We start from the raw sequence: 21,816 nt of genomic DNA on the forward strand, positions 1-21,816 counted from the left end.
CGCGAAGTGAGTTCTCGGAGGCGACGGGGGAAGCCGAACCTTGGCCACAGCCGGCTGCCCTCAGACGTCCCTGCGTTGGTCCTGAGCTCGTCGTGCCGCGCCCTCACCCTGGGCGAGCCCCTTAATTTAACTCTGGTTTTGCCTGTTTTTCCACTACTTGAAGAGGGGTAGTCGGCTTCCCTTTGGGCCCGACCCAGGGTCAGGCGTTTGCGTAGGGCGGAGGCCACGCCCCTGGGCGGCCAGGCTAGGGAGTAGTGACTCCAGGGCTCTGGCTGGATGGCCGCGGTCGGGAAGGGCGGGTTCTCTCGCCCCCGCGCCCCCTGGCGGGCCCATCCTGAGGTTGGAGGGGTCGAACCGGGTGCCAAGCACGGTGAGCCTCTCAGCCTTCAGCCAACGCCCTCCGAAGCCTAGAGAAGTGATTCCCCCAAGGTCTTTCCACATAACTGACCTTGATCTTGCCACCCACTATCCCAGTTTCTCAGCGACAGTCAACACTGTTACCACCAAGACATTCCCAGAAGAAACACTAAGCATATAAATCAGTGTATGGGACAATAGAAATCATTTTAAAATAACTTTAAAATAGAACAGCTTAGAGATAGAAACTATTTAAATTATTTCCAATTCCTACCATGCCCCGAGGTTCACAAACGGGCTGTCCTGCTGACAGTTTCATTAATTCTATATTTTCAGCATTAAATTCCATAATAAAGTTGGAAATCCATTCACCATTTGTAGTACATATTGATGCATTTAATAAAATTGCATGAACCATATACTTTTCATTTCTGTATCCCAGTTTTAAGTACAGTGCCTACCATGAGCTAGGTTCTCAATACTTGAGTGAACGACACAAAAATAGCCGAGACCAGCAAGTTTTTTCTAGGTGGGCTTGACAGAATTTCTGTACTTGCTGAGGTCACCATGAAATCCATGGTCTTCAGCTTTGCATTTTCAGCAACAAAGTTTTATCAAGTTATCCTCAGTTGAGTAGTGAGACCCTTGGGAGCTGATTCATGGCAGGGTGGCTTTGTAATATGTCACCTTGGCTAGGCTATGTTTCCCAAACTCCCTTGCCTGTATGCTTCCAGTTAGGATGGGCCCACAAGAGGCATTTTGCCCGATAATTGGAGGGCAGAAGTGAAGCAGCTGCATATTGTTTTTACACTCGCAAGGTTGGTGCAGGGGCACCAGGCGCTGTTGCTGGTTGCACATGTTGTCATTTATCTGCTGGCTCACCTCGTTGGTGTGGGGCAGCAGTTAGGCCTGCAGCCAGACCTGCAGCTGCTCCACCTTCCCCGGGATCTTCCTTCAGCTTCTCTAAGTCCTGGGCCAGATGCTTATTTAACTCTGTGAGGAAGGGCACCAGCTTCTTCTGCAGGACACCCACATCACCGAAGCTGGAGGTGGCGAGAGACTGACATGGGTTCCAGTCCATCCTCGTGGGTTCCAGCTCGTGCTCTTGGGCTCCAATGTGTCCTTGGTCTCCCACACTTTACATCCATCTTCCCTTCCCGACTGCCTGCCCTGCAGACTTCAAGCTCCAGCATTAGATGCAAAGACAACAGCCTTACAGAGACTGTTTAACCAGCTCCCACAATTGCATAAAGTCAAATCTCTATAATAAATCCCTTAAAATACATTTATACATTATCTTTATCTTAGTGGTTCTGCTCTTCTAATTGTACCCTGACTAATACACATGGTAATCAGACTCTTAACTCATATGAGTCAGAATGCCAATCAAATACATTTCCCTTGGAACATCACTAAGTTACCAGAATACCAGGGTTGGATGGTTGGATCCTGGGGGGGACAGAGCATTATCATAATCTTGACTAGGGCTGAACAAGGTAAGGCAGGACAAAGAAAGGGCAGAGAAGAGTGGCAGAGAGCTGTACAGTATGAGTTAGAATTGGGAAATGGCTAATCAGCATCTAAATACCTAAAGCTGAAGGGCTGGGACAAAGGTAAGGCGAGGGAGGCATACAGGATACAAAACTTAAGGAGGCACTCACTCAGTCCCGACCCTGTAAAGCTGGCCAAGTAAAAACTTACAGGCCTAATTTTCTTGGCACTTTATGAAGTCTTGGAGAGAGTGAGTGAGGTAAGGCTGAGCCAAGACTGGTCCTTGAGCAGGACTCAAAGGAGGAATTTAGCCTCCCGGTGGACATTCAGGCTGAGGGCAGGAACCAAGCACAAAGATCATCAGAGGGCAGGAGATGAATATTGTCAGCAAAGATGAAACAAGCTGGCAGCTTTAGTTCCCAAAGACTGCTTTGGCTGAGGAGGGGGAGTAAGGGTAACAAGCAAAATAGCCAGCATCCAGCAGGGAGGAATACCCCTTAGGATCTGAGGAATCCTATGCAGCACATTGGTCCTGCAGAGAACCCAGATTCTGGATAAACAGATGCTGACAACAAGGTGACTGTATCCACATACTGCCCTGGCACTCCCTAAACCATGCTAGAGGCAGGAGCATAAGGGATTTATTTTAGTATTTATAGTAACCCACTGTGTGTTTTCAAGATCACTGAAAACTCCTTTTACTATAATATTACACATTATTGCATACAGAATTACAGTTTACAGTTTAGTAGCTTAAAGAACAAGGTCCTTTACAGCCTCAATTCTATTCTAGGCTCTACTAACACTAGCTATTTGCATTGGGAAAGTTAATCTCTTTTGAGTCTCAATTTTCTCATCTGCAAAAATGCGCAAAATCAATGTCTTCCTAAAAAGACTGTTTATTGTGCAGATTAAATAAATTGGGTCCACAGGAGGAACTCACCAAACAGCAGTTCCTTTCCTTTCCTCTCATTTATTCACATTACATTTTCAATGTTGCCTCCCTGAGGAAATGTTGAGAGACACTGCCAGGTCTCATCCAGAAGCCACTTAAAATGATTTATGAAGATGGCTTGTTTAGGTTGTTTGGTGGTGGCTTTAATTATATCCCCTTTCCCCACCCCACATCCCCCACCCCTAACATCCAACTTCTTTTCACACTCAGGCTCTCAGGGAGGAGCAGAGGTACAAACTTTCTACTCTGACTTCCTCTTCCTTTCTGCTTACTTCTGTAAGCTCAAAGAACTGAGTTGACCTCCTCCTCCGGTTTGGGGCTAGGTTTTCATCCTAGGGTTGGTGCTGACAAAAGCCTTGACAACCAATCTATGGTCCAGCCCTAGTAGATCAGTGTTGTCTCTCATAAAGCCGGTCTGCAAATATCACCTCGAATCCTACAGTCTGCAGAAGCCTCCAGTCTACTGCTTTCTAGCTCCAGGTTTTTTAAGGTCCTTGGACCTAGAGAAGAAGGAGCAGGTCTGCATGTTGAATGAGGTTTGCTCTGTGCAAAATGGAGCATCACAAAACCATTTCCTCCTATTCCATGTCCTCCATCCATTTCCCCTTTTCTTTCCTCTCTTCTAAAAACACCATTACAGACAGCACAGCACCTTTTCTGTTAACATGTATTGTTTCCAGTTAAATTATAAGCTCCCTGAATGTAGGGATACTGTGTCCCCTTAAGGGTAAGCCTTACAGAGCTCACTGTATTCATTGCTGTGTCTCCCACACTGCTGTGCACCCAGCAGGGGCTCAATAAGTACCTCTGTAATCACCCAAGTACAGCTGGAAGAGTTTCTGTCTGCTGGAAATGGTTTGTAGAAACAAAGAAATCCAGGTGCTTAGGCCACAGTTGTTGCTTGTGTCTGGGGTTCTGTGCAGGGCCTGTCAACATTCTGCAGGAGCCAGAATTCCCCTGTCCTGTTCTCACCATCCCAGTCTTTACAGACACCTACCCATCATCCTATTGTCTGGCCTATGGGGACAGTTCTGTGTAGCCGCTGAAACAGTTAATAACCTTAACAGGCTCAGGAAAGTCTCAAGAGACCCAACTCGAACCCATCCACAAAAGCTGGTCTCGGAGGAGCAAGATGAGCTGGAGGTCACATAGCTACGTGTGGACCCAGATTTCCCACACAACCCACTGCCCAGCCCAGCCCAGCCCCACTTCTGTGACACACACTCCCCATCACCAGGGGACAGCCCACTCTAAAGTGATTTCTTGGAGACTTCAAAGGCCTTCATGACCCCAAATGATTGTTTTCTGAATAAGAATTTATATATTGTCTGACATCTGCAGGCTATTCTTAGGGAGATGGGAACCAGACACCCCTTATCTTTCTTTTTAACTCTTATCGCTGGGCATTGAGTCCCCTGCCCCACCGCTTCCCTGCCCCCGGCAGAACCCTGACCTGGAATGCTATTGGGCTGGGTCTCAGGAGAAATCTCTGTGGTCCTGAATACACCCCCTCACTGATCATAGTCAGCACAGTCGGTGCGGGACCTGTACCTACCACTGTACCATGCCAAATTGCCGGCTGGACTTTCAAAACTCAGGGCCCACATCTGGTGGGCTCCCACCCATTCCCCACCCCTCACTGTGCGGGGCACACCTTGGCAACCAGACTGCTGTGTCCCGGAAGCGGGTTCCACCCAGGCTGAAAATCTCCGTGATCTAGGGAAGAATTAACATCATGGGTCATCAGGACCGGTGAGGCTAAGGCAGGGCAGGGCAGGGTGGGACATCCCCTAGCACTGACCACAGGCGTGCCAGCCCCTCCTGCCTCTTCCTCTGGGGCTGATTCAGAGGCAGCGTCATCCTTGTTCTCCTTCTTATCGTCCTCAGGGTCAGGTGGCTCTTGCTTCACAGGTGGCAGGCCTGGGTCTACTGCCTGGGAGAAGTGGGAAACATGCAGCAGTTAGAAGGGCAGGGTCGGCCTGTGGGAAATCTCTATCAGCCAACAACTGTACTCACAAATCTCTAGCAGCACAGTCACTGTGCTCACAAATCTCAGTTACATCAGTTTAGCACAGATGCTATCTCTCTGCCTACAAACCTTCCCAATTCCCATTCCTCACTCATCTCCATTTTTCTGTTAGCTGGGCAGCAAAGCGGGCAAAGCTAGTTGCCTGTGGAGGGTGGGGTGTCTGTTAGACAGGCAGGGAAACTGCGGAAAGGTTGCAATCAGCACACCTATCACTCTGCTTACAGACCACCCCATTATGGCATCAACAGGACACCCATTACTGCCCCCACCTTGCTAGGGCAGCCAGGCAGCAATACAGGAGAAGTCAGGATGGCTGTGCCCGGTGTCCACTCTTCCTGGGCATCCGCCTTCTCTTGCTTCACCTGGGGTAAGGCCACAACCCAACTCAGGCCAGAGCACTGGGCCTCCTGCGTGAGGGAGGATTGCAGCAGACTTGGTCTCAGCTCCCTGGCACAAGGCTGGGTAGGGCTGGGAAGAGCAGGATAAGGTGGGGCCCTCACCTGCAATAGGGCTTCTGTGGAAGCTGCAGCAGGGCCTGGCACCTGCACAGGACTACTTGCGCCTTCCCGTAAAAACACAAGGTCGGTGCCAGGTGGGGGCAGCACAAAGCCACCACCTGCTTCCTGTTTCATTGGAGCCTTGGCACAGCCTGGTCGGGTTGTGCGTGTAGTCAAGGGGGGCTTCAGGGGCCGTTGAGCAGAGCCAGGCCTCTTTCGACGACGGCACGGTGGGGGTGATCCTGCCCCATCTTCGGACTCTGAACAGACACTGGGCAGCAGCCGCTTCTGTGAGGAAAGAGGGGGTGCTATGGCTGCCTGGTGCCATAACTGACCACACCTTGCCCTGCACAACATGATTGCTAACCTCCCACTAGTCCCAGCACAGAATCTGCTTACATATGAGCCTTTCATCATTGAGCCTGCTAGTCTCCCATGAGCAATGCCAGTGCCACCTATGCTCATTTACCCCAGTGCAATGTCTACTAATCCTTGGCCAAAGCCATTGCCCTGCCCACCCACCTACCAGGTTTGCCCACCACTCCCAGGCACTGGGGCACCTAGCCCAACCTATCCCATCCACCTGACCCTTCCTGTCCCACCCACCATGGCAAACTGCAGGCACTGGCGCCAACGACACTTCTGGCGCTTCTGGTTGCTGCCCCCGAATTTGGGCTTGTCGCAGCAGAAGTCGCAGCGGCCACAGTCCGTCCGCCGTAGGCAGGCTGCACAGTCCCCGCACTTGCGGTTCTGCCGGCGGTTCATGTAGGGCTGCTGGGGTGAGGGGAATGGTGGTGCTGTCACTAGGACTAGGAGAGGCTACCTTTAACACCTACTCCATGGCTGGTCCTGAGCTCCTCTAGCCCCATTGGAGGGGGTGAGTTGCACACTAGTCAGCCTCTCGACTCCCAACTGGTCACACCTCAGTGTTTGCTAGTTCAACATTGGCCACTATCACTGTGTTGGCTGGCCCTCAATACTATTAGGACTGTGGCTGCTCTATTACAGTATCCATCAGTCTACCTGCCAGTCCTGAACTAGCTACCAAGACAATGTCTTTGACCCTCACCTCCAGTAGGATTTTGCTGGCCCTCAATTAACTCCTACTACTGCGCCTGCTTTGTTTGCTCATCCTACGTGAACCCTAGCCCGTGCTGCCTGCTCCTCTGTTAGCCCATTGTTGTGTCTGCTAGTCACGTATTAGCCACCAGACATTAGGCACTGGTGTACCTGACATTAGGCACTGTCATTGCATCTGCTGATCCCACATTAGTTCTTCTCCTCTTATCTGCTCATCCCATCCAAGTACCCATTACAGTGCCTTACTACTCCCCTATTAGGCCCATTACAGCATCTGCTTCTTTGGGGATAACCAAGGGTTCTGAGAGGGTCTATGTTTATCCAGGTAGGGTGGAACCACTCACTAGCTCGTCCTCGTCTACACAGTAATAGATGAACTCAGCAGGTGGCGAGGGGGCCAGGACTCTGGGGTGCTGCAGAGGCAAAGGGGGTGGGGTCAGGGCAGGTACTGGGTAAGATTAGGGCTGTGCCTTCCCCCTGCCCACTGGGGCCTCACCAGCTCTGTGGGCTCTGGGGGCTCTGATGGGGGAAGCGGAGGCAGTGGCTGAGCTCGGGGACGTCGCTGGGCAGCCATTTTGGAGTCACAGCCTCCCCTACGGCGACCATGTTTACCCTGGAAGAGATACAAAAGGGTGGTTTAGGCTTGGTAGCACCAGGCAGACAAAGAACCCCCTGAGAGTACAGAGATCATGCACAGGACAGGCAGGCAGAGGTGGGGTGGGGCACTCACAGCAGGGGGAGCCACAGCCAGGGGAGGGCGTCGCTGACATCGCTGATGGCGGCGACGAAGTCGGTGAGCAAGGTGCTGACACACAGGGGCAGGTAGATGAGTGTGGGGTGGGGGAGAAAAGAAGACATGAGGTGGGCAAGGCCAGGTTGAGAGGAAGCGGCAGTAGTGGCAACTACAACAGCAAGATGAGCTCTGCCTGCTCTGGCCTGACTCACCCGTAGGCAGCGCCGCTGGACACATCTCCACTGACGCCTGAGACCAGGGCGGGGAGGGCGAAGGCAGACTTGGCAACGGCCACAGTCCTCTTGGGTCTGACAGCCCCGGCACACTCCGCACCCTCCGCTCTGTGTGTGTGTGGGGGGGGCAGAGGCATTGATGCATGGGGCCAGGGTCATAAGTGCCAGGGGCTTCGGTGAGCTTTGGGACCACCCCACCTACCCAACTCACCCTTTCCACAATCCGGAGGCAGCGTCTCCGCTCACACTTGCAGAATAGCCCCGAGGCCACATCACGGGGCAGCTGCAGCAGGCAGGTAGGGCAGGCCCCACAGTCTTCAGTTACCTGGCAGGCTGCACACTCTCCACAGCCCACACGCTGCCATTAATGAGTGGGGCAAGGTCACAGGCCTGGTCAGAGTGGCTCCAAGAGCACTGCCTCTCCTGTGTCTGCTGACCCTACATCAGTACCCATCACCACATCTGCTAGTCCCCACTAGCCTAATCACTGTATCTAATAATTACTGGTTAGCAGCCATCACTGAGACCGTTACTATGACAGCTAGTCCTCTGTGAACTTCATCACCGTGTCTAACGACACCCTATTAATTCCCATTATCGTGTCTAGTGACCCATGGCTAGCTCTATAAAATGATTCTGACACCCTGTAGACCCATCGCCATTCCTGCAGACCCTCTACCAGCCCCATCACATCCGCTTCCACTGCGGGGTTGTGAGGAGGAAGCAGGTTGTGCTTACCTTAAACATCCTCTGCTCCCGGTTGAAGGCAATTCTCTGTGCTGGAGGGAGGGAGAGAGAAGGAGAGAAGTAAAAAGGGAGAAAGAGACACCTGACCTCACCCACTGCCTCTGCCCTGACTCCCACTGTTCACCCTCTACCTAGACCTGATACTTCCAATATCCAACCTCTGCCCACAATTGTAGCCTCTGTCCTGACAGCCACCATTCAATCCCCAGCCTAGCCTAACACAGGGCCTGCCCCATCCCCTAGAAGCCACTTACCTCGGCAGTCCTTGCACAATGTCTTGAGCCGCTGCCTTCGGGTACCATCGCCTGAGAAGCTGATTCCACAGTTCTCACAGCACCTGGGATAACAAAGACAGGTGTGGGGCCCTGAAAGCACCCCAATCACAACCCTCACCCGTTTGTCTCACCTTAGGCCAACACTCACCCAGGCTCAGGGAACGAAGCTGGAGCTGTGTCAGTGTCAGCTTTGGTATCATCCCCCAGGGCATCCTTCTTGACCTCACCCTTCTGGGATCCAACCTGACATTTCCGTGTCTTGGCCGGCCTCGAAGGCTTCTTTTGCTTCTTGCTGGGGACGACCAAGGAATGGGCCTAGAGATGAGTGTGAGGACAGTAGAAATTGTGGGTCAGTGGGTGTTAAATGGTACAGCCACCTCTGCCTGGGCACCCCACATCATGAAATACCTTTGCGGCTGGATAGCGCAAGATGCCTTGTTTGAAGTCAAAGAGAGTGAGGTCACACGCAGGGCCCAGGTACCGGGTTAACTCAACTTTGCTTCGGATCCTGTCTCCTGTAGGGCTGGGATGGGCCAGGATGGGTTGTCACCCAAGTAAAGCCAATGCCATTCCACCCACACAACCCTCCCACAAGGCTGGTGGGATATGGGAGGCAGCCTGGAATCTGCCTGTGAACCCTGCCCAGGCCCCAGCCTAACTAACCCTAATTAACAGGCATATAAAACATGAATATAAATACTATCATGTATACAAATATCAATAAATAACATAAGTGTAAATAAACACAAATGTATTTACAATGTATAACATTGGTGGTATTGAAAATACTTTATGTAAGTAAAAATAAACTCAAGTAGGAACACGGATATATTAAAAAACGTGTAAACACATTAGCATTGCATACCAAATACATAATCAAGTAAAAAAAGGACAACACAAATGCTTTAAAAACCTATAAATAAATGCAAATACATACAAAATAAAGCATATGCAACTGATGTTGGGAGACAATACTCCTAGGGTCTTTTGGATTTCTGCTTGTTTTGCAAGAGAGATGCTGATTGTCCTTTGTAATAAACTATCTTTTCAAGGATGTTGGTAAAGCAAACAACCTTGGAAGATAAGAGATAGTTTCTCCTTCCAGAGCAAATAAAATATTTAATTCCCTAAACTCAGAGTTCCTTTCCTATAATACAACTCACTGAGTGTGTGGGTGATATTTAGCCCTCTTCACATTATCCTATGGGAATTGGGATTTGGGGAACTGGCACAGAAATGATGACTCAGTATTCCCCCACTCACACACAGGAGATATATTCCAAGACTCCCAGTGGACACCTGAAATTTCAGATTGTACTGAACGTATATACTATGTTTTTTTGATCTGATAACCAAGATGGCTATTAAGCGACTAACGGGCAGGTAGCACATACAGTGTGGATACGCTAGATGATTCACAATCCAAGCACAAGAGTGCGTGACATTTCATCATACTACTCAGAATGGCATGCAATTTAAAACTTATGAATTGTTTATTTCTGGAATTTTCCATGTAATATTTTTGAACCACGGCCGACAGGGGATAACAAATTACGGAAAGCAAACCCGCAAATAAGAGAGTACTACTGTATTCCAGATCCTGCTACTGCTGTGACTAATAAACTGTTTTCATCTCTGACTCAGGAATCTCATATCTCCAATCAGCATCCAAAAAACTGTGACAAATTTACTTGCTATCTTGTCCTAATTAGGGTAAAATCTCATATCCTTTATAATTCCTGACAACTGCACTTATATTTGTAAATTTTAAAAGTTTTATACAAGTATGTAAATATAGGAAAAAATTGCAACTGAATATAAACAAAAAAGTAATTGCATTTGTAATTTTACTATATCCACCTAGGAAAATGACAACTTAGGTACAAAAAAAAAGTGAGGAAGAGTGTAGGAAATCTAAAAACCACATCATTAATATATCCTAAAATACATGTAAATGTTTCTAAACACCTACATTTATGTATTTACAGTCAATTCTCACTATTCATGGTAGTTATGTTCTATAAAGTCGCCATGAACCCTGAATTAGTAAATATAGAGCCATTGCTCCTAGGGGAAATACAGGGTTAGGTTCCTGTGAGCCTCTGGTCATAACATTTTCATCAACCAATCAATATACAACCTGTTTTATGTGTGTTTCTGTTTAAAGACACCTTACTTAATATATATTTCTCACAAATGATTAAATGCATAGTCTTTGAATGATTCAAAGCCAGGGGCTTTGGAGGTTGTTTGCATTACATAGGTTCATTTGCAAATGTTCTTGTAAAACAAGCTAGGCTCACTGGCATTGAAAACCTACTCTTCTATATAACCCTTTTCCTGTATAACACTTAGTAGGTATTTTTAAAAGTCTTCCGCAGATTCCTGATCTGCAGAGCCTGCACTGCATGCACATTTAACATCTTTCACGCTGTATCACCTTTTGAAATGTGCAAGCCAGCCAGCACTAGCTGAGATTGGTTTAATATTTTCCTAACCCTGGATAACATGACTTTGGCTTTTCTCATAACAATGCTGTCCTCTACGCTTTATCGGTCATCATTTCACAGATCAACACATTTAGCTGCTTTCCTGTCTTTTCCTTAGATTCATCAAGTACTACAGATGTTACTTTTTGTACTTTCCAGAGCAGCTTCACATACGCACTGGCAAATTTCCTCTTCTTTTTCTGGATGTACCATACTTTTGATTCATAACACTGAACTCACAGCCAACGGCATTGTAACTCATGCCTGCAAGAAGCTTATCTAACAGGTATTTTCTCCGTAAGGCACATCACAGCCTTCCTGCACTCAGAATACTACACACCACTTCAGCAATACACTTGGGGGCAACTTTAAACAGCAAAATCACCAACAAAAAGCACAAACATGGGAAAACTGTGGCACTAAATAGACCAGGAAAAGGATGCTTGTTTACAGTATGAAAGCTAAAACAGAAAGGTCTTGTTCAACCTCAGCTGGGAATCCATGCATTGGGTGACTGAAATTTTTCATTGCTCTATGAATGTCTGCAAATAACTATGAAAACATCACAACTATTGACTTTGGAGTTACCAATAAATTTTACTAAGTAGATGAATTTGCGAATATGAAATCTGTGAACAATGAGAATTAACTGCATGTGCATGATTTTAACTCTACCCATAAGTTTAACCATACCCTCTGATTTCACCCTGCCCCTAACCAGGCTCAGCCCCACCCGCGACTCTGCCCACAACCCACCCAGTACCTCTGGTAATAGGTGTCTGAGCGCCCGCAGGTGACCCCTGACTTGCGAAAGACCTCACGGCGCTTCCAGCCAGGGCCCAGGGCTGGGCAGTCCAGCCAGTCCTCAGCCATGGAAGCAATGGGAAGGAGCAGCAGCCTGCAAAGTGCGGGGAGAGGGGTATGGGGCAAACTGAGGCTCTAAGAAGGGACAAACTATGCCCCAGGTGACACAAATCACTGTTACCCATTACTGCTCTCCCAAGATCTAGGATCTGTCATAGGTAACCAGCTCATATATGGAAGAAAACCCTCCTTGCATGCCCACCCCATTCTTCCCTGTCCTGGGCCCAGGAACTCCTCATTCCTCCCCCTTCTTGACCTGGTAGCTTCCACTGCTCCTAACCCTCAACCCAAGTGTCCCCATTCCTTACTGTCAGTGTCCTGATTCCCTCTTTCTCCCCATCCTCAGACTAAGAGCCCATCATCTCTTGCCATTGCCAACCCTGGAATGTTTCATTCTTTCCCCTCATTTTTTCCTGTCCTTGGTACAGGAAACATTCCCTGTCTTTTACCTAAGAGTCCCTATTCTTTGCCTTTGTCACCATAAGACTTCCATACTCCCCATCCTCAGCCTGAGAGAACCCATTCCTCCCATCCTCAGCCCAAGAGGCCTCCATTCCTCTTGCCTTCAGTACTCTACTTCAGTGTTCTGCCCTTCCATTCCTCCACTCCCTTCCTTGAGCCAGGAGTTCCCAATTTCTCTCCTTCAGTTTTAACCATCACATTCCTTCCCTGTCTGATGTCCTCTTATCCTGCTCCCGCAGTGTTATGACTTCAACTTCCTCTGCATCCTCTGTGAGAGAGCCCCCAACTCCTCCATATCCTTGGCCTGGACAGCTCCTCATTCCTTAGTCTAGAAGCCTCCTATTCCCCTACTTCTCAGCCCAAGTACTCCCCTTATTTTCCCTCTCCCTCAGTGTTCTCACCCACAATTCCTCCTCCATCTCAGCTTCAAAACTTCCCTATTCCTCTCCCCTACAGCCAAAAAGGTCCCCACTCCTCCCTTTTTCTCTCATAAGCCTTTATTTCTCCCCTCAGCCTTCAAAATCCCACCCCCAACCATTCCTCTCCGTTCTTGTCTCAGGATCATGCCATCCATAACTGTCAGCGTTCTGACCCCCTATTTCTCCTCGTCTTCCATATGATCGCCCTGTACCTCCCTTTGTGGATTCCGACACCGCATTTCTCCCTGTCATCAGCCTGAGGGCCCCTCATTTCTCCCTCTCAGTGTTCTGAACCCCTATTTCCCTCTTCCTGAGAGGCCCCAATATCTCCCCTCAGCGTTCTGCTTTCCCCGATTCCTCTGTCCTCGTCCTAGGATTCCGACACTTCCACCTGTCAGAGTTCTGAGCCCCACTCCTCGTCTTCCGCCTACTCCCCCAACCCTCCCTTTCAATATTCTAACGCCGCCATTCCTCCCCTTCATCGGCCTGAGGGCCCTTCATTCTTCCCCGTCAGCGATGTGAACCTCAATTCCTCCCCATCCGCGGCGCTTGAGCGATCTCCACTTCCACTCCCACGGCTGTCTTACCAGCTTGGCACCAGGACAGTAGCTCCCGCCGCTCTAGGATCGAGGACCCATGGCGATGGTCCCGACTTCACCTCCCGCCTTGCCCTACTCTTCTTCCTCCTCCACAGTCGACTTCTCTCAAGCGGTAGCTGTCGCCTCCGCTGCCGTTGGTTGCTCCCGGAACCGGAAATCCGCTGCCTGCCTCTAGGGCTCCGCCTCCGGCGAAACATCTGCGCTCTAACGCCTCGACGGCGCGTGCCCGTAGTGGGGCGGTTGCTGCGCCTGCGTGCTGACATCCCACAGCGTCGCGCCCTTTGCCGGGGATCTACTGCGCCTGCGCGCTAAGATCCACGCGCCCCTCTCGAACCAGCACGGACCTGCAGCGCCTGCGCTCTTCCTTCCTCTAGCCGGCACGTCCTCCCCACGCTGCGCAAGAGCTTGCGCCCTCCAGTCCCAACCAAAGGAGGCGTGACAGTAGGGGTTACGCCTGCGCTCTCTGTCCCCTCTGGCCCCTCGACGAGGAAACCGGAAGCGGCGGCGAAGGCTGGGGTTGCGCCTGCGCACTCCCTTTTCCAGCCGACCCTCTTCTCTCACCTCTCCCCTAGGTCGCGCCAGTGCTCTCAGGTCCCTCTTTACATTTCCCCGAGGGCCATTGTGTCCTGCTCTCTCCTCCCCGCTGATCAGTTGCGGGAGGTTGGAGGCAACGAGTTCCGCGGCGCGCAGGCCCCAGCGCCTTCGTTAGAAACTGGGGAAGGGGGCGGTGCCGCGCTGCAGGTAAACAGAGGACAGGCATGGAGTGAGGGTGTGTCCACTCCCCAAAGGCCAAGCTGTGCCGCGACTAAGAGAGGGGATGAGGTGGGATTCCCAGCACAGAGTGGACTCGTGTTTTATGCGTGTCCCAAAACTGGGGTTTGCATCCATCACTGAATATGCCTCTGGTCTGGAGGATATTAACACTCACACAGGAGTGGTAAATCAGCTACACACTGAATGAGTGCTGGCGCTATGCCCACTCCCAAAACGAGAAGCTGAGAATATTGGTCATTGGGCTGTCCCTTGACAAGTCCCCACAGCCCACAAGAGCACAGAGTGGGTACCAAGTGTATACTCAGCCTACACTGCAGCCCCTCCTGAGGCCAGGTGTGTCCAGGGCTTTGGGAACACAGTTGCTACTGCAGCAAGTGTGGAGACCATCAGGAGTTATCTTCCTTGGTTCTTCAAACTTTTATTAACAAAACCCAGGGAGGGGGGGAGGCAAGGTGAGTAGACTCCACAGCCCAGGCACAGAAAATGGAGAGACAAGGACGGAGGGAAATTCTGAGACCCTTCGGTAAGGGCAGATGGGCAGTCAAATGGTGCATGGGCACAGGGAGAAACTCAGGGACAGTCAAAGAAACAGATGAATGGAGGACTGGACACGTGGGATGCACGACAGTTCCCCCATCTGGAATGCAGGGAGGGTTCTGGGTCCATGAGGCTCAGCGGTCAGCACTGGAGCGCAGGTCGGTAGTGAGTGGGTCGTGCTGTATTGTTTGGTGCAGCATCAGTGCCAGTAATCCTGCTCGGTTTGTCATGGCTGTGCGAACATTGCGCTCCTGCTCAAACAGCTCATCCAGCTTGTACCACTGCCAAGGGAGTGGAAGGAGCCATAAGAAGTGGCACCTGAAGCCCCACCTGACCCTGGCCACATCCAGCATCAAAACCTACCACACGCACGCGCTCCAAGTCCACTTCGGCACGCCGCAGCTTCTCCCAGCAGTAATGGCGATTGCACTGGCGCTTGGGCAGGCGGCAGAAGTCACCTGTGAGCTCAAAGACATCACGTACAAGGGGGCACCCGCATACCTCGTCGGCTGGCACCTGCAGGGAGACCAGGGGTGGGGATGAATAAGGTTGGCGAGGGAAGAGTCTAGAAATGGGCGCTTAGGGAGGAAGAAGGGAAGGAATGGAGAGTTCAGGGGAGGGTGAAGAAACATGGAAAAGGAGAGGAATGGAGTGTGATGCAGCAAGGAAAGTGAGAGGAATAGAAGTGGCTGGGTAAGGGAAAAGGAAGGAAGCAGGGCAGGTGAGGAAGAAAGGGATCAATGTGGGACAGTGAGGCAGGGAGGAAGGGCAGAATGGGGGGAGTTAAGGGAAAACCTTACTTTGGGGTCCCGTGAGTGCTCAGGACATAGCACCTGGAGTCGCTTACAGTATGTTTTGCTCTGAGGGTTGTAGACATCACAGAAGAGTCGTGTGGCCCTGGGGTTTGGAGTAGAGAGAGGGGATGGAGACAGAAGGAAGAAGGCCGACCTATCCTTGCCCACGCCCCAGCTCCAGACACATTTTACTTCTGACCCCAGCCTTGACCCCCCTCCACTAACGCTGTGTGGCACCCTCACTCACCCTTCAATACGCGTGGGGTACATGGACCCAAAGGACGTCTGGCTCTCATACTGGAGGGATGAGCACAAATGGACGGAACTGTGGATGTGTGCTGCATTCCCTCCCAAGACACCACCCAGACAGCAACTCTGTCCTGCGTGGCCCACTGACGTTCCCACACTGTGCACCCCCTCAGGTTGACACCCTGACCTTGGCATAGCAGCGCTCCATGTGGCGCAAGGCAACACGTGGGTTGATAGGGTGCCCACAGGAGACGCAGAAGATTTGCAGGTCTGTGTCATCACTGTCACCCTCGTTGCTCTGCACAGAGTGGAAAAAAAGATGAGGTCACACGGGACCAAGTACCAGGCCCTGCCGTGCTGGGCCCCTGCCTGCTCACCTCCTCATCCTCGCGCACAGCCTGCTGCTTGGCACGCACAATGATGGACTCGAGCTCGTGGAATCGGCGCTCCATTTCCTGGAGGCGGGTGCGGGCACTTTGCTGCTCACGGCGAATGCGTTCGAGCAGCTTCTTTCCATGCTCTTCAGCAATGCAGGGGCTCTGCTGCCATTGCTGGATGCGCTGGGGGAGGATCTCGTAGATGCGGCTGCAGGATGGCAGTGTGTGGGGTGCATGGCAGGGAACGTGGCAAGTAACAAGATGAGTGAGGTGACCAAAGGATGGCAAAATGGATTGGTGACTAAATGGTGAAAAAGTAAGTAAATAGGTGACTGAATGGTAGATGGATGGGTGGGTGGGTAGATAAACAGGTGGGTGTTTGGTTGACCAAATGGTGGTGAATAGGTGACTAATTGGTAGACATGGAGGGCTCTGTTCATGCCTACCCTGTACTTCCTAACTACCTTTAACGACCTCCCCCCCCCAAGAATGACTCACTTGGCTGCCAGCTTCATGCCACAGTCATCTGAGCAATACTTGGAGCCAGGCTGGGCAGGGCGCACACAGCCAGGCCCCAGGCACTGCGGTAGTGATGCAGGGTCCTTGGCATCAGTCCTCTCTGGGTGTTTCCATTTGTCCTTATGCTTCTGTTTCTGCCGGTGCCGCTTGTATCTCTCCTCCTTCTACAGGGCAAGACAAGTAAGGACAGGGTGGAAGCGAAGTCAGCCCCAGACCCCTGTATTCCCCTCCGTTCCAGCGCTTTCTGGCTCTTGCCCCATTTAGCCCCTGACCTCTTCCTCTCCCTCCCCACCCCATCCTCTCTCATTCCACATCCATTTTGCCCTCTCCATCACCTTCTTCTCAGACTTCTTCTCCCGACGCTTCACGTGCTTCACTTTTACTGCCCTCTTCCGCAGTGCAGGGTCCAGGAATGGGGACTCTTCTGTGTCGCTCATCCAGGGCTGCAGGCAGGGCACACATTGACCCATCTTCCCCACTCATGACAATGCTACCACCTACTCGTTGCCCAATCAGCCTTCCATATCCTCTGCCTCCTCTCTCCTCATTAGGGATTCTCTCTGCTTCTGTAACCTCCACCCTTCCACCATGAGATGCTAGTGCCTGCTCACCAGCCCATGGTCATCAAAGGCCCCTGCACAGAAGTCCTGGTACAGGTCAGGGTCCAGTGGTAGGTCCTCATCCGAGAGTGGCTCAGGTGTGGCTGTAGCCTCGGGTGGCTCCTTGATGGCTGATGATGCCACTACTCCCTCATCTTCACGGATGCGCCCCAGCTTCTGTGATGACTGTGGCTGCTGTTGGGTGGGCAGTGGCCGGCGGGGCCTTGGCAGGGACTCTGAGGGTGTCACCGGCGAGAGCTGCGGGGCAGAATCTCAGGACTGGCCCTGACCGCCCTGCCCGCATGCCCCGCCCCGCCCTGGGGGGCTGGACTCACCGAGGAAGGGAAGTACTTGTACGATTCCTGTGCCGGCAGGAGGAAGGCCCAGGTCAGCCCCATGTGGATGGAGGGTGGCCTTGCCCTGGCCCCACCCACCTAGCCTTGCCTTGCCTCCCCAGTTGCACCTGTCCCCCTATCCCTCACCACCAGGCCATGTTCAGTTCTGCCTGATCTGCCCTGACGTGCCTGACCACCTGAAAACAACTAGCCCCACCCTGCCCACCCAGGATTGTGGGGTTCTCCTGCCAACCCAGCACACCTGGTCATGCCCCATTCATCTGGACATGCCAGGTCCCTTCCCTGGATACAATTAGGCCCCACCCCACCTGGCCCATCCATGCCTAGCTTCAACCAGCCCTTCTTGGACCCAACAGCCCTCCACCACCCCAACCCGACCTGGCCCAGCTCTGTCCTTGCTCACCCGGGCCCGCAGCTGGCACTGACGCAGCCGGCACTTCTGCCGGATCTTGTTTGGGCCCCCAAACTTTTTCATGTCCCGGCAAAAGTCACAGTGGCCACAGTCCTCAGTGCGTCGGCATGCCTCACACTCACCACACATGCGGGCTGACCTTTTGATCTGCTGCTGCTGCTGGTGATGCTGGAGGAAGATGCCCAGAACAGATATCAACAACCCAAGGAGAGCCCAAGATAGGATCACTTTACCCATCCCAAACACTGCAGCCACTCACCTGGCTGGGTGTGGCTACCAAGGGCTGTGGAGACGATTTGTGGGGCGAAGCAGAGCCCCGAGCAAGCATGGCCCCAACCCCTGTCCCTGACCCTGCCCGGCGCTGCAGGTCCGGATCTGGGACAGGCCTCTTGCGCCCTCCACCCTCATCCCGGGGCTCACTGCCGTCCCGCTCATTGCTGTCTCGCTCCCGTGACTTCTTGTGCCGATAGCGAATTTCCAGTTTAGGGTCTTTCTCTGTGGGACAAAGGGTGAGGCCAAGGTGGGTTTGCATGGGGGGGCTTGAATGGTCCCAGACCCACTTTCTTCTTTTGCTTTCCCTTACTGTCCCACGTACTTGCTGTACCCCATGGATCCAGGGCAGAGCTACCCGTTCCTGTGGGATCCTCTAGTACTGCTCACAGTGGAGCTCCAATTCCAGCTCACCTCAGACCAGCAATCACTCTGCCCATGGACATAACGTAGCTACTCCCCATGACCCAACCTCCCAGCCTCACCTGCCTTCCCTGTGCACCCCACACCCCTTACCTCGGCACTCCCGACAGTACCACTCCCGTATGGCCTTGGCCATCTTCTCAGTGATGCGGATGCAGTCCCCATGAAACCACTCATTGCAGTTATCACACCCACTGCACAGGATGGAGCAGGTGGTGGAGAGGTGAGGGGGCATGACCCATCAGCCTCACCCAACCTTGCCAGGTGTCAGTCCCACCCACCTCTCCCAGGCTCACATCATGAAGCAGTTGATGTCTGGTTTGCGGCAGATACAGTAGATGGGCGCATTCTCCCCATTCTCTGACTTGCTGTCCTCCCCAGTATCTGGAGGTTCTGGGTCTGAACCATCTCCCTCCTGTGGGACATCCCCATTATGGCTCCTTAAAAAACCCCCATCATGGTGGCACATCCCCCAGTACAGCCCCATCACGGCTCAGCGAAGATCCCCACTCAGCCCATGGACTTCTCATCATGGCTCATAAATCTCGCCATCGTGGCCCCCAGAGACCCCCACCACTCTGTCAATATCCCTTTACTCTGCTTATAAATCTCCACCCCTGTCACAGCCCTCCCGTCACTCACCCCACGGAAACACTATCTACACTCCAGAACTGCTCATAACAAACCTGCACATATATTCACCACATATCACCCCATCAGAGGTTTTCGCAGACACCGCATGGTTTATTCCACAGACTTCCTATCACGGTTCCCGCAGATCCCCCGCTACTTACCCCACAGACCCCACCCCCAGCCACACCCCCGATCACGGCTGTCCAGGGATGCCTCGACACGGGCTCCTAACCACGGCTCACTACAGACTGCCCGATACGGCTCATCGCAGACCCTCTGCCCAAGGAGCCCCCATCAGTTTCTCACGGAACTGCCTCCGGAGTCCCCACTAAACTTCCGTTACGGAACCCCATAATGGCTCATCACAGAACTCCAAGACGGTTCTCCACAGATCCCACGTCTGTCCGCAGACTCCAGTCACGGCCCACCACAGACCCCCCCATTCTGTCCGCAGACTCCAGTCTGTCCACACACTCCAGTCACGGCTCACCCCCGACCACCCCCCCCCCCCCACCCCCCCCCCCCCCCATTCTCCCCGGGCTCTGGTTACGGCTCACCACAGACCCCCCCCTTCTGTCCGCAGACTCCAGTCTGTCCACACACTCCAGACACGGCTCACCACAGACCCCCCCCTTCTGTCCGCAGACTCCAGTCTGTCCACACACTCCAGACACGGCTCACCACAGACCCCCCCCTTCTGTCCGCAGACTCCAGTCTGTCCACACACTCCAGACACGGCTCACCACAGACCCCCCCCTTCTGTCCGCAGACTCCAGTCTGTCCACACACTCCAGACACGGCTCACCACAGACCCCCCCCTTCTGTCCGCAGACTCCAGTCTGTCCACACACTCCAGTCACGGCTCACCCCCGACCACCCCCCCCCCCCCACCCCCCCCCCCCCCCATTCTACCCGGGCTCTGGTTACGGCTCACCACAGACCCCCACGCGTCTGTGACAGATCCCACCATTACCAACCCCACCGACCTCTACCGCCGAACCCGTCCCCGCACCCCGTACTCACCATATCTCCGCTCTCGGCACACCCGCTCGCGAGCCCCGCCAGCGATCCGCGAAGCTGTACAGACCACTCGGCGGCGTCCGCGACGGTTGCAAAGGCGCCCGCTACTACTTCCGCTTCTGGTCGTGCCTCCCGGACACCGTACTCCTATTGCGCAGGCCCCGTGTGTCGGCTCCGCGGCAAACAAGTGGGTCGCCCGCCTGGAGACCCCAAATGTCCCTCAGGCGCCGCCATCATGACCATCGAGTCCGTACGATGGCCGAGTCCGTACGTTCGCTGAAACATGGCCGCGCCAGTATCGCGGCTTTTCGAGGGCGCGGCCACCTTGTTAGTCGAGTCCGTACGGTGGCAGCTTGTGCTGCTTCGGCGTTAGAGGCAACATGGCAGCACCTACTGCGCGACTTCCACGCAGATGCCGTCATCTTGGAATCTGATTCCGTAAGTGGGTCGAGTCCGTACGTTCCAGGTGACACATGGCGGCGTCCTAATCGCGGTTTCCGTAAGGACGCCGCCATCTTGGCGGTCGATACCGTACATGGCCGCTTGTCTTGCAAAGAGGTTCACAGGTAAAGTGACTGCTCCCGAAACACTATGTGAATCAAGTCTCATTCGTTCCTCCATTCAATCACTTTCCTGTTCCGTATGTGTTATTGGGGCGCCGAAGGCTTTGTGTGTGTCTTGCACGGCGACGTTAACCAGTCCCCACCGTTGTCGCCGACTTGACCTGCCACCACTATTTCCCTCTCTCACTCCTCCTAGTTTTTCACCCAGGCCTGGCACGGTTCAGCTTTTATTTATTTTATTTTTTATTGAAACGTAATTCTTAAACTAATTTCAAATTTTATTTTAGTTCTATAAGTTGCACAATAGAGTAACATCATAAACACAGATTACTTGTCCATTTCCTTATTGTTGAACATCTTCAAATGTTATTCTAAAAATTGCAACGGAACATAGATCTTAAACATACGTCTTTATGATCATCCGTGATTATCTCCGTAGAGATAAAGCTATATGAGTAGAATTACCTTACAATTGAGTATAAATATTCTAAGGTATGTCGAAATTTATAGGAGGCCATTGGTTTGGACTGAGCTCCTAATCGATAGGATAGGTGGGCCGAGCTCGTAACTAGGCCTAACAAACCAAACTAAAATGGAGTTACTCATGTTAAGGTTGCACATCACCAAGCCAAAACTAAGTTATTTATCTAACCTTTTGATGATTCAGGAGATAGATACCTGAATGGTACGGGAATCCGAACGCTTACCACTTCAATTCTAGTTTGCCAGCAAGCACAGAGAAAATCAGTACTCAAGTAATTTACTAATGTATATATACAGTAGCCTCCCCTTATCTGTGGTTTCATATTCTATGGTTTCAGTTACCCAGGGTCAACCATGGTCTAAAAATATTAAGTGGAAATTCCAGAAATAAACAGTTCATAAGTTTAGTACTGCTTTTGCATAATCCTATAGGTTTTGGTAAGTTGTGTTTGTATTTTCATTTGTTTCAAGGAATTTTTTGATTTCTTGCTTTATTTCTTCTTTGATCCTTTGGTCATTTAGGAGCATTTTGTTTAATTTCCATGAATTAGTATAGTTTCCCAAGTTTATTTGTTGT

General features: G+C 51.9%; 3 protein-coding genes across 15 annotated transcripts in view; 1 reads left to right on the top strand and 2 right to left on the bottom strand.

Moving 5' to 3' along the window:
- Window positions 1–547: 547 nt before the first annotated feature.
- Window positions 548–13,502, bottom strand: MBD1 (methyl-CpG binding domain protein 1). 12 transcript variants are annotated; one of them, XM_008586453.1, is made up of 17 exons: window positions 13,219–13,502; window positions 11,650–11,784; window positions 8,806–8,920; window positions 8,546–8,712; window positions 8,377–8,459; window positions 8,114–8,154; window positions 7,587–7,733; window positions 7,355–7,483; window positions 7,140–7,214; window positions 6,906–7,022; window positions 6,754–6,822; window positions 5,936–6,103; window positions 5,333–5,617; window positions 5,102–5,239; window positions 4,605–4,736; window positions 4,458–4,519; window positions 1,629–3,303 (listed from the first exon to the last, which is right to left on the bottom strand). In XM_008586453.1, the coding sequence occupies exons 1-17, from the start codon at window positions 13,491–13,493 to the stop codon at window positions 3,264–3,266; spliced, it is 2,178 nt and encodes a 725-aa protein (XP_008584675.1). In that variant the 5' UTR covers window positions 13,494–13,502; the 3' UTR covers window positions 1,629–3,263. The 12 variants fall into 12 exon arrangements, with proteins under 12 accessions (XP_008584674.1, XP_008584680.1, XP_008584678.1 ...); XM_008586452.1 differs by lacking the exons at window positions 1,629–3,303; window positions 7,140–7,214 and adding an exon at window positions 548–1,534; XM_008586458.1 differs by lacking the exons at window positions 1,629–3,303; window positions 7,140–7,214 and adding an exon at window positions 1,253–1,534 and having other exon boundaries at window positions 5,936–6,100; window positions 7,587–7,658; window positions 13,219–13,292.
- Window positions 13,503–14,397: 895 nt separating this feature from the next.
- On the bottom strand, window positions 14,398–20,934 carry CXXC1 (CXXC finger protein 1). Its single transcript, XM_008586473.1, has 15 exons — window positions 20,197–20,934; window positions 18,837–18,955; window positions 18,634–18,734; window positions 18,107–18,342; window positions 17,839–18,015; window positions 17,415–17,441; window positions 17,092–17,337; window positions 16,816–16,923; window positions 16,460–16,644; window positions 15,962–16,169; window positions 15,772–15,882; window positions 15,583–15,632; window positions 15,342–15,438; window positions 14,905–15,057; window positions 14,398–14,822 (listed from the first exon to the last, which is right to left on the bottom strand). The coding sequence occupies exons 1-15, from the start codon at window positions 20,197–20,199 to the stop codon at window positions 14,676–14,678; spliced, it is 1,968 nt and encodes a 655-aa protein (XP_008584695.1). The 5' UTR covers window positions 20,200–20,934; the 3' UTR covers window positions 14,398–14,675.
- SKA1 (spindle and kinetochore associated complex subunit 1) overlaps window positions 20,449–21,816 on the top strand; it is a 104,614-nt gene continuing 103,246 nt past the window's right edge. The window contains exon 1 of one of the 2 annotated variants that reach the window (XM_008586471.1): window positions 20,449–20,631. In XM_008586471.1, coding sequence (XP_008584693.1) covers window positions 20,449–20,631 — 183 coding nt within the window. The remainder of the gene's footprint in view (window positions 20,632–21,816) is intronic. The other variant, XM_008586469.1, reaches the window with a different exon arrangement.

This window comes from Galeopterus variegatus, unplaced genomic scaffold, assembly GCF_000696425.1.
Source record: "Galeopterus variegatus unplaced genomic scaffold, G_variegatus-3.0.2 Scaffold3996, whole genome shotgun sequence".
NCBI lineage: Eukaryota > Metazoa > Chordata > Mammalia > Dermoptera > Cynocephalidae > Galeopterus > Galeopterus variegatus.